The sequence below is a fragment of the Rhopalosiphum padi genome, chromosome 4 (assembly GCF_020882245.1).
Source record: "Rhopalosiphum padi isolate XX-2018 chromosome 4, ASM2088224v1, whole genome shotgun sequence".
NCBI classification, from domain to species: Eukaryota; Metazoa; Arthropoda; class Insecta; order Hemiptera; family Aphididae; genus Rhopalosiphum; species Rhopalosiphum padi.
This window is the reverse complement of record NC_083600.1, coordinates 2,878,775-2,894,452: the sequence shown is the minus strand read 5'-3', so window position 1 is coordinate 2,894,452 and position 15,678 is coordinate 2,878,775. Positions and strand designations below refer to the sequence as shown.

Sequence of the window (15,678 nt, the reverse complement as noted above, 5' to 3'; positions counted from 1 at the left end):
ACAATTATTATTTATTACTTATTTGTCAACGAACTCAGCGTTTCTAACCACTGACTACAGTGGTTAGTACTGGTAGTAGATACTTATGAGTGATACTAATGTGACTACTATTTAATTTACTATTGATTTTTTTTTTTATAATATATTGCTTACAGCTTTATTTATATAATCAAAAATTTGATTTGAATGAATGATAATAGTCATTATTACTCATTATAAATTGAGGTTCTTAAGTTAAATGTATGAATTATATTTATACACAATAACAGTATAATCAAGATTTAAAGTAAGAGTGTGTAGGCTGGTTGTGAGACTTCTACAAATAGGCTAAAATATATAAAGAATATCGTGCGCCCTATCTTTTAAAACAGTAATAAATTTCAATATTTTTACTATCTTCTGATGTGGTAGACACATTTGGACTGCTCAATAATTTGGCAGCCCTATTTTAAAACTGAATTGGCGCCCCTAATAATAAGCAGGGTTTAAGTTACATACGTTCAAATGAATCCAATGTATCTACAGAAGGAGAGGGGATCTGCAATTATTCAACAATATTTTTAAAAAAAGTACTCATTCTTTTTTTTGCTCAACATTTTAAAGGTTAGTGAAGATCTATTTATCGTGTGTAGGCCCCTTAAGGGGGCGCTTTTTTTTTTTGCACCGGGGCACAAAATGTCTAAATGCGGCACTGAATAGACAATAGTGATAAACTGATAAAATTAATAAGTAGGAATTTGCATCGATTGCAAGAGCTTTGGGTATAATAATGAGATTGTCAAAGGATCTTAACTTAACTTCGTCACTAAAAGTTTTATACTGTTCATTAGTCCGGCCAAATATTGAATATGATGCTATTATTTGGGATCTCCACACTGCCGACAATGCTTGCCAGGTCAAAAGGATACTGTGCAGGTTCTTGCAATTCACCAGCTTCTTTTTGGACATCAAATGTCCATCGCTTGATTACTCTCCAGTAATGTGAATCGCCATTCAACTTGATCTAGCCTCACTGGCAGAGCGCAGGCGCATTATGGGTGGTAAGTTATTAAAAGGACTGTTGGGTGGTAGTGTTGATTCCCCGACTTCACTATCCTTAATTAATTTTAAAGTACCCCAACGCACCACCCGTTCCAGTACTACATTTCATATTCCTTTTTGTTCCACCGACTACTTGCTTAATTAACCTATTAGACGTATGATGCATAATGCCAATTTTGACCGCAACTTTCTCTTTTAGATAGCTCTTATCATACTTAACTGTATTGAAATACTCTTAAGTTGTAAATTAACTAATTCTTACTAATTAGTTATTCACTTTGACTTCTTCATGTATCTTTCTCTAATAATAGTATGTATTTTTTTCTTTTTTGTATCTTTTGTAAACCGTAGTACTTGTTTTGTCCATATTTTACAAAATTGCCCAGCCGTATATTCAATAAATAAATTAAAATAAAATAAAATAAATAATATATTATATACCACTTATAATAGTTTTAAAAGTTCAATAAATCTAGAAGGCTACAAAATAAATATCATAAATGAAAAAATTAATATTTATGAATAAGTAATGCTATTTAACTTCTTACAGTTAGTGATAGGTTCTAAACACTGAAAACCACGAAGCATCATCGTAAACGTTATAAACTCATTTTTATTATCACAATCACATTTTGCAGTGGGGTCGATTGTATCGATATACTTTATTACGATTCCTTTTGCCCCTATAGCTTTAGCAAATTGACCCTATAAATTAAAAAAATAATATTGAAATTCACACATAAATAATATTTAATATATATTTTATAAAATATGTATTACTTTTTTATAAAATGCATCTGCATTGTCAGCACAGAAGTAAATATTATAGTGGTCAGATTCACAATACTAAAATTATTCGTAACATATATTAAAAAAATGTTATAGGTATTAATTTATATACTTTTGAAAGTAAAATTCTTAATTACCTAATATAAGTACACCTAATATAATATAATAACGTTTAAAATACTTTTAATCATGTATACCTAATAAATAGGTAGCTTACCAATTGTGCACTAAACATTTTACAATACCTAAGGAAAATATATTAGTTATTTATAATAAATGAAAACACTAACCGATTTTTTGTGATTATTAATACATAATATAATAGAAATAAATAAAATTATTTTTTTTGCATTTTAGGTCATAAAGAGTGCAATTGGGGCACTGGCTTTAAAATATATTATAAGGAGTGCAATTAGTATACTGACCTTAAACAAAAATGTTGTATTATGCGCAATAATTGGTCTATGTCTAATACATAATAGGTTGTATAGGTAAATATTATTAACACTATTAATGTTGCTGTTTAAATTGTAATTAATTTAGGGTATAGAACATTTTTTATTAATGAATATTAAATAGTAATCGTAACAATTTGTTTTTTCAGTAGATAGCTCAAAATAATTTATCAAATTTATTTATTTACTTTTTTATATGTCACGCAGCATGTGGGTAGTTGTTCAGTGGAGGTTGTATTAAGTGTAGGACTCGCTGAGAACTCTAGATAAATTTTGTCCTTTGCAATTGTTGAACAACTTAAAGCTTTTTCGAATGTTGTCTAAAAAATAAAAAAATATTTATGTAAAATTCGGTATCTGGGTGCTTGGTATTTTTACCAAGGAATGGGTGTGATTTAAAACATTATCCATTGGAACAGTTCCGCCTTTAAAGAATTCATTACACGGATTGAAATTATTAAAGCCAATTATATAATAATCCATAACATCATTTAAAGCCACAAAGTCAAACCCTATTAAACATAAGAACAAATACATTATTATTTTTTTATTTTTATAGATAACATTTATAATAAATAATAATTAGATGGACCTAATTATATAAATACATGTATTATGGTGTATTAGCGTGAAAGAATAACTTCAGTATTTAAATTGTATTATTATAATATAACTTTATATGTATATAATATATTAGTGTATGGTTAACTAGGACGTATACCCACAATAATATTGATTGGTGTGATAGGTAGTTCGGAGAAGGTTTAGGTAATACACACATTTAATTATAAATACGAGTATTAACACTTGTATAAAGTACTAAATTCATTTTTCATAGTTAAGGTATAATTCAAAAACTCATGAACAGATTATACATTGAAATACAAATATTAAAAGAGTAAGAAACACAATGGATCATAGATTATTTGAAATGCACTTGTCGCATAGATATTGATATTGAAGAGATGATATACCTTAATAGATATTATTCGAATATCCACTTTTCTATACTGTTAGGTTCATTTTGATTTCCACGAGTTCTGTGAGTATTTCTTTTCTTTTTTTTTTTGGTAATGAATACTTACATACACTGATATAAATGTCACCATCAACGCAGAGTTAACAATGGACATGAGCTTTGCATTTCATATGAATACTGATTTAAAATGCCTATGAGTCTATGACCAATAATGACTGTTCTAGTAACTTCGTTCTTAAAATTTCACCCCAAACATTTTTCCCCTCCCCCATCTGAACATGAAGGCTAGCTCGGCCTATTATTATTACCAGGTTATCGATAAAATAAAATAATAGTATATTAATATATTATATAAATATACCTACCTTAAAATGTAATCGATATAAATAAGTGTTTTGCCTTTTACAGTAAATTCCCGTTACAACGAATACCAATAAAACGAAAAATCACGTTATAACGAAAGTCATAGAAGTCCCCTGCCGAAAAGCAGGGCTTATATAGAGCTTATTCGAATTTCCGTTACAAGGAAAAAAAAATCTGTCCCCTAGAGTTCGTTATAACGGGATTTTACTGTATTATAAATAACATAAAAGTCCTCCTCTTTAATTTATTAATTTGACAATTGTTTATAGTCACTTCGACGTAGAACAATTATTATGGATTATTTAATATAACAAATATATATATATACATACATACATATATATATATATATATATATATATATATATAGGTTAAATCGTAATAATTAATCTTTACTTGAAACAAATTAAAAAAATTCCATTTCGTTCATATTTCAAAAAAATCATAATATATACATTTTTATTTAATTCGTTTATGTTAACTCATATACTTACAATCTGAAGAAGTTTGATTATCACTATAATATATCATGTTGCTTCCGCTCACATATAAACCAATACTCAAATTGGATTTTATTTTTTTTAGTTCAGTTATGTATTCTATTAAATTCTTAAAAAAATTTGAATCAAAATGAAAATCTGAATCCTAAGAAAAAAAAAGAAAAATGTATCAGTACCAATAAAATTTGAACTACTTATATATACATTTATTTGGTTGTGCTAAATAATCAATGAACATGTTTGAACAAAAATTTCATTGGTATCCAAGTACATATTATTCATAAAATATTAGGTAATATCTATCCTTTTAAAGAATGATCGATTATATTTAATGTATAGGCACAGAAAACTAGATGAGGTTATTATACCGTTAAGATTATTGAGATAAAATAGGGACAATATAATAAAAAAGTAACATAACGGACCAAATAAAAAAAGATTATAGATAAATGACTAATAGCTGTGGTGGGGTATATGTCTTCGAATGTCATTTGTTCGAATAGGTAAATGTTCTAAAAGTCGTATGAACGAAATAATATATTAAATATTATTATTTTATTTTTAAACGTACATTTTTACAATGTATCCGATTAGCAACCAACGCGGATAATGTTCTTACCTGAAATAGGTCAAGTCACTCTAATATCAAAATTAAAGCACACTATTGAAACTAGTGAACAAAAATTTACTATGTCGTACGTGTATAAGACGGAGACGTGGTAATGAAAAAATATACGTTCCGTTAGTGTATTGTCTATTAGTCGGAAAAAGTCAATCAACATACAGTGAAATGTTTAACTTGATTAATCAATATTGCGATGAAAATAACATCGGTGTAACGGAAAACACGGATCTTGAAATTATCATCGATTTTGATAATAAGCGCAATAAGCGCAATCAATGAAGTTTAACTATTTGCTATGAGTTCCACATGTTTCTTTAATTTCTGCCAAAATATTTATAGAAAAATACAAAAAGTCGGTTTATCTATAAAGTACTCAAATGATGCAGATTTTAATATTTTAGCTAGACACATCCCCGCAATTTTACAAATATATTTTTTATTAATTTTTTAAATATTAGATAGCTTTTTAATTTAAAAAAATAATTATCGTTCATACGACTTTTGAACATATACCTTTTCAAACAATTAATAATTTTTCTAACACTTGTCATTTGAAAATATGATTTTCGAACACATGACATTCGAAGACATGATCCGCTCCCATCTAGAATTCTAGAATGACAATCCAATTGAAAAAAGAATATTGTACCACAACACACTTTTTTTTCAACGATGACGTTATACGTTAATATGTATGTTATTATAACACAATTAAACGAATATTTACGGTTTAAAAAAAAGTATACGATTATAAATCTAGTGTAATACTAAAACTGTTCGATTATTGTTAGGCTGGTACTTACACAATCATTATAATCATAGTTTAAATTTTTTAGTACTAAACCCGATATTTTTGAATCCATTAAAAATTCTCTCATTTTGGTCAATTCTACAGGTACATATTCAGCATCAACTACTTGTGCCCAAGCTTGTAGAGTTGCATAACCGTAATATAAATACAATGGTTTATCAGAGGATTCAAGAGCGTTTAAATTGTCTGTAAACAAAACAAACCATTTTAAAATTATGTATTTTAAAATATATTGTTTTTATCATTTACCTATCTATGATATTTGATTATCGAACTTACATTATATTATATTTATATTACAATCATATGGGCATTAGACACCCTTCTTTTGTTCTAGAATACCTTAAGTATTTAATAAATAATAACTATACAATAAATGTATTGAAAACAATATCATTTAAGTTTTAATTAATTAAGTAATATGTTTGTTGATTTGATAGAAACGACCGATTATTGGTTCTTATATTTATTTAATGTATTATAAATTCCAAAAGATAAAATTCTAATAATGTATTCCGTGCAGAAACAAGCGCACTTATGTTTATTTTTAAGGGAATCTAATCATTCCTATACTGTTTTATAACATTCTGAATGCTGATGCTTGATGCACAGAACACAATTTAATAATAAAATGATAAACGATATTATGTGTGAAAAACTCAATATGGTAGTTTAAATTATAGATAATACATAATTAATAATATGAGTTGCCTTGAGTCACAAAACAATAGCATTGAAGTTATGTAACAGACAATACAATGCGGATTAACAACCAGCTCAATACGCTCGTTTAAAATTAGAATGATAGTGGCAAAATACTATATTGGTGACACTCCAATCTTAAATTTAAAAAGCTCACCATAATTTTTCCGTAATTTATATAATAAATATGTGATAACTAGTACCAATAATATATAGTATACACAATATATATTTTCTGTTTACAAATACAATGTATGGTTATTTGTTTTCAATACCTAATAGTTTTTACTTACTTTCATCCAGTTGAGTAAAATTGACAGTTAAATCAGCAGCCATATTTATTCCGTCATAAACTAATGAAGTACACTCCTCCAATGGTAAGTTATCAATTGACATGGGTGTATCTGGGCAAAAGTATCCATTAGCATCAAAATCACCTGAATACATACATGGCGCTATTCCAAGCACTGAAAAGTAAAAATAATAATTTCATACATTTTTTAAATAAAAACTTTGACCTGATATTTTAGATCCAGAGTGTAGCGTCGTTTTTAGATTTGTTTTACAATTACGTATTTTTTTTAATTTGTGTGACTATTACAACATTTTAGAGCAGATAATTTGATACTGTAATCTTTTATAACATCGAATCAAATTTCCTGTAGCATATTTAATCTCTCAATTTTTTTCTTTATATAGAATAGTAATTTTATCACTTGGAATTTATTATAAATATATAACAATCAAGATATTAAATAATATTTTTTTTGTTTTTTTTGTTTTGCAAGCGTCAGTGGATCACTGTAAAATACCTATAAATTACAAATGGTTTTTTAACTGTCATTCGTGTTATCGATTCCTCTTTGATCTTGAATTTCATGATTTTTATTTCACTCAACTAGGTACGTTAGATTCTAAAAAATATTGGTTGAAAAATAATAAAAATTATGATTATTGATATATTTTATCGATTTTCGTTTATGGGTATGTATTAAGTAAATAATTCATTTTTTATTTTTATATAACATATAACATAAATAATATATAAGTAGGTATCTATTTATATTTTATTAGAAATATTACCTTGCTCAGCATTGATTGTGATCCATTGATTTTGTAGAACAAAATTTATCAGTAATGTAATAAAACGTTTCATTTTATTTTTTAAAAATCATACAAAATAATATAATTTAATTATAACATAAAACACAATATTGTTGGTATTAATTTGGAATTAGATTAGTCAAATACCTATAAATAACGAGATATTTATAAATTATACCATCTCGCAGCTGTACTTGAATATAGTAACTATTTGATAATTTTAAACAATTGTACAAATAAATAGATAATAAAATTAGCAACAATTAAATATACTTTACTCGCGTAGATATTTTTATTGTATTTTTATGTAATTAAATAAAATACAATATTAACTTTTCATAGCATTTAAATAATCAAATTTTATACCAATAAATTTAATTTTGAATTATGGATTCATGTCATTCCACAGTTGTATTTGAATAAGAATAATATGACAATTGTACACATAATGAATAAAATAAACAGAAATTTAATTATATAGGTACATCGTATAATATTATATCTCCAAAAAATAGAATACATGAAAAGAAATAGGTATTATAAAAATTATTAATCGATTGATTATATTACTAATGATGTAGTTAATTTAGTAATAGTGTGTTTAGTAAGTCATAAGTAATAATATTAATAACAATATCGTTATAAATAATAGTTAATACAATGAATATTAGTATAATATGAATAGGGCATACAAGCGTACCCTTGTAATAAAAATGTCTTTATAGTACTATCAGTTTCCGGTTACGGTGCGAGTATACGGTAACGGTGGTAAACCGGATACAGACCGACAGACAGCGTGTTTATTAATGAGTATATATAACTAAAAATTAAGTATTCACGAGTGTAAATTATATACTATTGTATATTTTCAACAAAAAATGTATTCAGTCTTCAGGCCGGAAGAGTCTGCATGCTACGTTTGTTTGTGCGTGACCGTGTTTTTCCGATTTAATACATTTTATCTTTAAGGGGACGATATACCCGCATGTGTTGTTTCTGTCTTACTGATATAGATCATAGAAAGTTTGCGTTCAGCAGAACACATTTTGTGATGTTAGCTTTAATATTTGAATAAATTTACCTATCATAAAATTTAAAGATAAAGAATATTATCTAGAAAATTTCATATGCTTTTATAAATATTATCATTTTAAAGTGAGTTATGAATATTTTTAAGTTGTAATATTTTACATAGTTATAACTCACTTCAAAATGATAATATCAATAAAAGTATATGACATTTTCTAGATAATATTCTTTACCTTTAAATTGTATAATAGGTAAATTTACTCTAATATTAAAGCTAACATCACAAAATGTGTTCTGCTTAACGCAAATTTTCTATGATCTACATTAGTAAGACAGAGACAACACATGTGGGTATAATGTCCTCTTAATTTAATTTAAAATATTATATAATGGGACCATTTTTTCGTGATTGTTGTGTGGTTGAACCACAAGGCCCACGGATCTCATAATCATTATTAATTTATTATATATTTCTTTTCGAATGCTATTTATTAGTTGTTACCTACTATATTATTATACGAAAACATTTTTCTAAAATATCTTCCATTGTTCCCATTTTTTATTTATTACAAGTGTATACTAGCTGTTGAGCGACAACAGACTATAATCATTTTGTTTTCGATATTTCTTTCAAAATATTACAAAGAATTACAAAATTCGAACAAAAATTTCCATCAAGCCTCGAGGCATCTTTATTAAATTTATGGGCACAAATATTGCATGCAAACCCAACCATAGTCGTAAATTTAATAATAATCCTGCAGTTAATATATTTAGTAACAGTGGTAAAAAATGTTAAAATAATAAATATTTGAATTTATTATATCTTAAGAGGACGCTTTATCCGCATGTGTTGTCTTCGTCTTACAGAATCGTACAGAATTCGTCTCTATTTAATAAAAACCGTTTCACGCGGTTATGAACCACTGGGGCTATAGTCCAAGTTAACTCAATTTTCACGCTATAAAAATTAAAACATTGGTTGTGCAACATCTATTTTAGTTTTTTGATATCAATAATACGAAAAAAGATCTTATCGTTTAATAATCCTTTATTTTTGTTTAACGAACTTAAATAAATTTTAATTATTCAAAGTATTTAGTTATAGTGTGAAGATCGGGTTGATCAATTTGGGCTACAGCCTAGCCCGCGTGAAACTATTTTAACTATGTTGTACGTTTGTAAAACAAAGTCAACAGTCAACACGTCATGCAGGTAATGCGTCCTCTTAAATCAGAAATCTCGAAATGTAATAACCTGATGATGTACTAAATAAAAATTCGAGATTCAAAATTCTTACGATAATATAGAGTATTCTAGGTGACGAAAAAATATCAAGAGAGGAACTTCAAGAATATTTTACATGTGATAATATTTTTAATTCATGTTATTTATTAATTGTTCATATTTTTTTGTTTGACTAAGTATAGTGAGTACACAACATCAGATACATTTTATAATACTAATATTCTCTACACCAAAAAAATGAAAATACTTCACAAATATACGGTAGGTGCTGAGGTGTAAGGTTTTAGGTGTTTTCTATGAGGTACACGGGTACAACGCGTTTTAGACTGTGCGTAATCATATTTTTTAACTAACAAGTAGCGATAAGCTAAAATTAATTAATTGTGGACAATATTGAACACTGTTGCAGTAATGTACCTATTTTGCCTATTATATACGCCGGGTAACACACCTTTAAGTTTGTACAAACTATGTAAAACCATATTATATTACTAATATTTATATCTTTTAAAAATATCATTTTTATTAATAAGAAATTGCAATATTTTGAATGTGGAGGGGCTGAAAAATGTACCACATTTTTAAAGCAGCCGTTAAGCCTAAGACTCAAAATATAAAAACAGAACCTTTTTATTATATTATTATACAAATTATTTTTATTATTAAAGTATATTTTGTATTATAGACACAGTTAACTTATTTATTTTCATTACAATAAACTTTCTATCAAATTAAGATGATAGACATTATGTAAGTTACCCATAGAAATTCAATAAAAAAATAAACAAAAGTCATAAATGTTTGGCAAACACCTGTAACGTCAAATAGTTTTGGTAGCTTTAATGGTGAGAATATTTTTATTGTATGAATCGCTATTGCATCATTCCTTATTATTCGTACAGGACAGTGAAAAGTTTTGTGCCTCAAAATTTCTACCATCATTTGATAGAATCACTCACAAATATAATTGTATTACCCTAGATTTGATTCCGACGTGTAATATTATCCATCTCCAGAACAACTTCATTTAATTCTTTTCCGGCCACAATACTGTTTCCTGTTTATTTGTATTTAGATCGAGTTCGTTACGTGTTGAATATCTGCGCTTAGTAACGAAATATTTTTATTCTCTTCCGGAGTGAAATTGTCTTGGCTTAAAACTTTTCCATTGGGTACTATTCCACGTATAACGTTTTCAATTTTTGTAGTTGAATTTGGATCAAGTTCTGTTACCTATTTAATATCTGTAGTTAATATCAAAATATTTTTGTTTTGTTCCAGGGTGATATTATTCTTGTTAGAACTTTTTTATCTGATTTCTTTTCATGTAAATTCCTTAAACAATATTATGATTGAATTATTTTTAGATATGATATATTTACTAGAAGTGTGATCTGCAGGATTAATGTTTTTTTCTAGTAGGAAGTCCCCTCTAATGCTCTACTTTATTTCTGTTACGTGATGCGTTACCATAAATATATATTATATTATTTTTATACAATTATTATACTAAACAATGATAAATATTATTGTATTATATTTTAAATATGTTGACTGTTGAGCGTTGTTATGTTAGAAACTAACTATAAATTTACTGATCAACTATAGACGAACATTTTATGTAAAAAATCTTTAGTAATCGTAATGTCTACATGTGATCGATCGGACTACATTTTTTAATTTTGACCTCAACATTTTACAAATTTTATTTTATTTTTTTGAAAAATATCAAATGTTGTAGTAGTGTTTTACAAATATTATTAAATGAAACTGAAAAAGTGGCACGACCGATTTCAAGTATACTTAACGTCGAATTCAAATAAATGTACAGAAGTGTTATCGCACCAATACAACGTTCAGACTGATTAAAGAAAAATGAGTAGTTTTAACGAGAAAATTGTAAGAAACCTGAACAGTAGCTGTTTTAACCGACTTGTGCGTGTCACCCTCACTGGTTTTTCTAAGAATACGTTACGCACTCTCCGACAATATAATATCTGATTTTATTCAAAAAATATAGCTATACACATAATTATTATGAAAAATGAAATATAATCAAAGTAAAGTGAGGTATCTATAAGTACATCTAAAGCTTCATTCATCAAGTTCATCTGACTAAACACATTAAAAAAAAACACGGTATATAATAATTATTATTTTTATTATTATTGTTATTATATCCAAATATTAGGTAAAAGATTGTTTACAATAATTACGAATATTATAACTAGGTTAGAGTCAGGGGTTATAATGCGAGTATATGAATATGTATACACCCTAATATCATAAACCTCTGTCCCTATCATTCGTGAAAATGATACATATAATAAAATGCGTATATTTTAAGCGGTGATTGATATATGTTCAAGCGAACAAGGATAGAGAATAAAGTTTTAGAGATAAAGGATCTCTGAATGATCCACAAATTCGTTTGATAAACTTAAGTTATGCATTGACCTGTTTTTATCATTACAGTATAAACTGAGTAATTTATTTTTGAATAAAAGTTGACGCCGCTGCCTAGGTCCTTAAAGTTTACCATTAGTTCCATACTTGAATTTGATATAGAGCGTAATTATAAATATTTTTAGCTCGGTCTCCTGAATTTCAAATTATCGAGTGACTAAGCACATTATATTATCTACTTGTGTTTAACTAAAGGATTTCAATTTCGTATTTTAGTATATGCACTATGCATAGGTATATATACATTTTTCGCACTTTACAAATAGTTAATCAAAACCTTATGATATGCTATATAAGCAATAAATTGATAATATTATTTGGTTGTACGTATCCATAAATATAAAATGAATTATAAAATAAAAACTAAAAGTATTGAAGACAAAACAATGTTTATTATATATGTATGCGTGTAATTAAACAAAAATTAAAGTTTAGTATAGAAAAATTGTACTTAATCGAATAAAACATATTGTTATAAGTTTATAAATAGAAACTTATTGCATCGTCTAATTTATTAAAGCATATTTTTTCCACATTGAAACTTTCTGGTTATGAGTGCTTGATATAGTAATTAATATATTGTAAAGTGCTAAAAAAACATATTTGTGAATGTATTATTTTACAATAATTTTATTGTATTCTATATAAGTTATATAAGTACAGCATACTAAACAAATAGATACTTCTTCTTAATTTCTAAAAAAAAAAGAAAAAAAATTGATTAAATTTAATTTTGGGTTGAATACAACTATTTGTATGAATATATTATATAAAATGCACTCTATTACCTATTTGTAAAATGTATGTATAGTAACCAGTTAAGCAATTATTATTAATTAACAAAAGTACACAATTTAATTTTATACTTGTGATATATGAATTTATGATAGGTATCATTAAAATGGTACTTATGGAAAATTGAAAATGTTTATATGATTTCTGTATGCTGGATAGTTTTATTTTATATCTTATTCTATTAAATAATTTATTTTTTTAATTACAGCTATCTATTTGCACCATAAATATTATTACGTAATTTATCTAACATTTTTATGTTTTTATACATTGTATATTTTTATAAAGAAGTTTTAGTTATAATTTGCATGGTATATATATTTAATATAGAACACATAGTGTCTCCTTCACAAGTTTTGATTTTTGGAGATATCATAATTTCAACATTAATTTGTTGTTATATTGATATTATGTATATTATGTATATTTGTGAAATTAAATGAAGTATAAATTATTATTATATAATATAAAATATTTATTAAAATATGTTGTATACATTTTAACAACAATTCTAATGGAAATCAAAAAATACTATAGAGAAAACTTACTAACAATAAAACAACAAAATTTAATAATTTAATTTAATTATTATAATCTATAATTTTATGATAGTATTAAAATCTTCCTCATACCTACCCATCAATTCGTCAATAAATAATTTAATTCATTCCTTGCGTAACCATTACAAAATAAGCCTGGTGTATTATGACAAGTAGCTAAAAAATAACAATTTGATTTTATTAAATTTTTAACTTTTTTCGTATATAACTAACAATACCGATTTATAAAAAATGCATTTAAACAGAATATGTTTTTTATAAAATATCTGATTTATTTATTATGTTAAATTATGTAATTACCAATAGTTCCTTCGTTATATGCTTTTATAAAAACATTTACTAGAGCTGAAACAATTAGAATAAGGTTATGTTAGATATTGCATTATTATTACATAATTATCAATAAGATCTATTTCGTAGTCTATAGAACACAATAGAAATGACAGATATCAAAATTCCACTGATCACTAAAAAATATTTCAGTTGACTTTGACATTCTGCCGGAGTTTTGCATGATTTTTTAACCTTAAGGGTAATTATTGTCATTTAATATCAGTGTTAACACAAATAAATTAATAAATAATAATTTCATTATTTATTTTTTCTTTTTCACTAGCACGACTTCGGTTTTTGCTGTTGATTTTCTTGTTTTTGCTTTACTATTAATATAGTAAAAACAGTAATAAACGACTTGCTCTGTCGAAATTCCAATAAGTAATAAGTTATACAGTTAGCGGTAGGTACAAAGTTATAAATAAGTTTATTAATAAACTCTTTACAATTTATAAATATAATTAATCGAATAACGGTATTATACATAATATAATAACGGTTAGGAATAGAAAATAATTGAAAATAATAACTCACGAATTATCTTCTGCGCTCCTATATTAATAAGGTAATATAACATTATAAATACATTTTACACATTATTCTATGGTGTATTTTTTTCCCGTTCCCTGGTGCATTAGTTTAATAATTAATTTAAGATTGGCGATCGCTTTTAAATTTAAAATATGTGATATCTATTTGCATTACGGTTGTAAATAGAACACAACAAGGTGTGATATAGTGGCGGCAAAAGGTTTCATTGAAATTATTAAAAACTCATTGTAGCGTAATTCTACTAAATTATTTGGATAATATAAATATTTATAATTCATTATTCAGTAGTTCACGGTAGTTTAGTACTGATGTTAACTATTTCAAATTTTCATTGCAGACTTTCTACAGAATAATGAACTTTTAATAAACGAGTAGTTATATACTTGTAAATATTAAATTGTAATTAAATAATAATAGTTAATATGTTATTATACTACTCTATATAGTTGAAAATTTGAAAGAGTCATAATTTACCTATATTCTCTAAAATTCGAATTAAGAATTAATCTCTATTTTTGTCGATTGCCTAAAACTAAATTACAGATATGTATATATAATACGTGCGGACTAAATAGTAAATACCATCTGGTACTCTGGCCTTTGGCACAAAGTAACTGGTCTGGACACTTGAAGCGCTAGTTCAGTGAGTAAAACAACTATTTGATAATACATTTTTCCGTTGTAGATTACCGTTGAGTTGTATAATAGGTCATCGCGTTGCGTAATATTTCTATCCGCAACCGTAGCAAATTGAAAATTATACGGTTATCGCCTATTTGTATTCAGTACCCATCTACCTCTTACCTATTTTTCATGTTATATTCTATCATTACATTTGTACAGTATATATAATAAAATATTTCAATGCGTCACTATAAATAAAAATCAATAAACACTTACTATTTTCCTCGACTAATTTTACCCAATCATCTATATTAAAGTAGCCATAATTTGTATACATAAAAACGAAGTCACTGAATCATTTATTAAACGCTAAATTAAAAAAAACTACTTGTTGTAGGGTTAAGTTATTTTAATTTAAATTTGGCAGATTGATAGGTAGTTTATAGTTACATAAGAACTGATTTTGCGACAGGCCGAATAATGGGATCTATAAAGGCTTATCGTAAGTTCAAATGATATTCCTTAGGTATGTATTTGTTTAATCCTGGTTTATGAAATACGATAATATTTATAAGTGAAAATAATTTTTTATTAATTAATTTGCTAATGAATTCATTTTTGGTATACTATAGTCCAGTGTTTCTCAACCGATGTTCCGCGGTACATAAGTGTGCCGTGAACTAGCTGTAGGTGTGCCGCGAG

The 15,678-nt window shown here is 26.2% G+C and overlaps 1 protein-coding gene and 1 long non-coding RNA gene across 2 annotated transcripts; both read right to left on the bottom strand.

Moving 5' to 3' along the window:
• Nucleotides 1-1,557: 1,557 nt before the first annotated feature.
• Nucleotides 1,558-7,485, bottom strand: LOC132931012 (uncharacterized). Its single transcript, XM_060997187.1, has 8 exons — nt 7,349-7,485; nt 6,559-6,732; nt 5,556-5,749; nt 4,122-4,272; nt 2,664-2,797; nt 2,474-2,605; nt 1,822-1,887; nt 1,558-1,746 (listed from the first exon to the last, which is right to left on the bottom strand). Exons 1-8 carry the CDS (start codon nt 7,419-7,421, stop codon nt 1,558-1,560), a joined length of 1,113 nt encoding a protein of 370 aa, XP_060853170.1. The 5' UTR covers nt 7,422-7,485.
• A 5,128-nt stretch (nt 7,486-12,613) lies between these two features.
• Nucleotides 12,614-14,427, bottom strand: LOC132928489 (uncharacterized). The gene is made up of 4 exons (XR_009662027.1): nt 14,335-14,427; nt 13,768-13,812; nt 13,544-13,623; nt 12,614-12,808 (listed from the first exon to the last, which is right to left on the bottom strand). It is a non-coding gene; the product is annotated as an uncharacterized LOC132928489 (long non-coding RNA).
• Between the last annotated feature and the right edge of the window lie 1,251 nt (nt 14,428-15,678).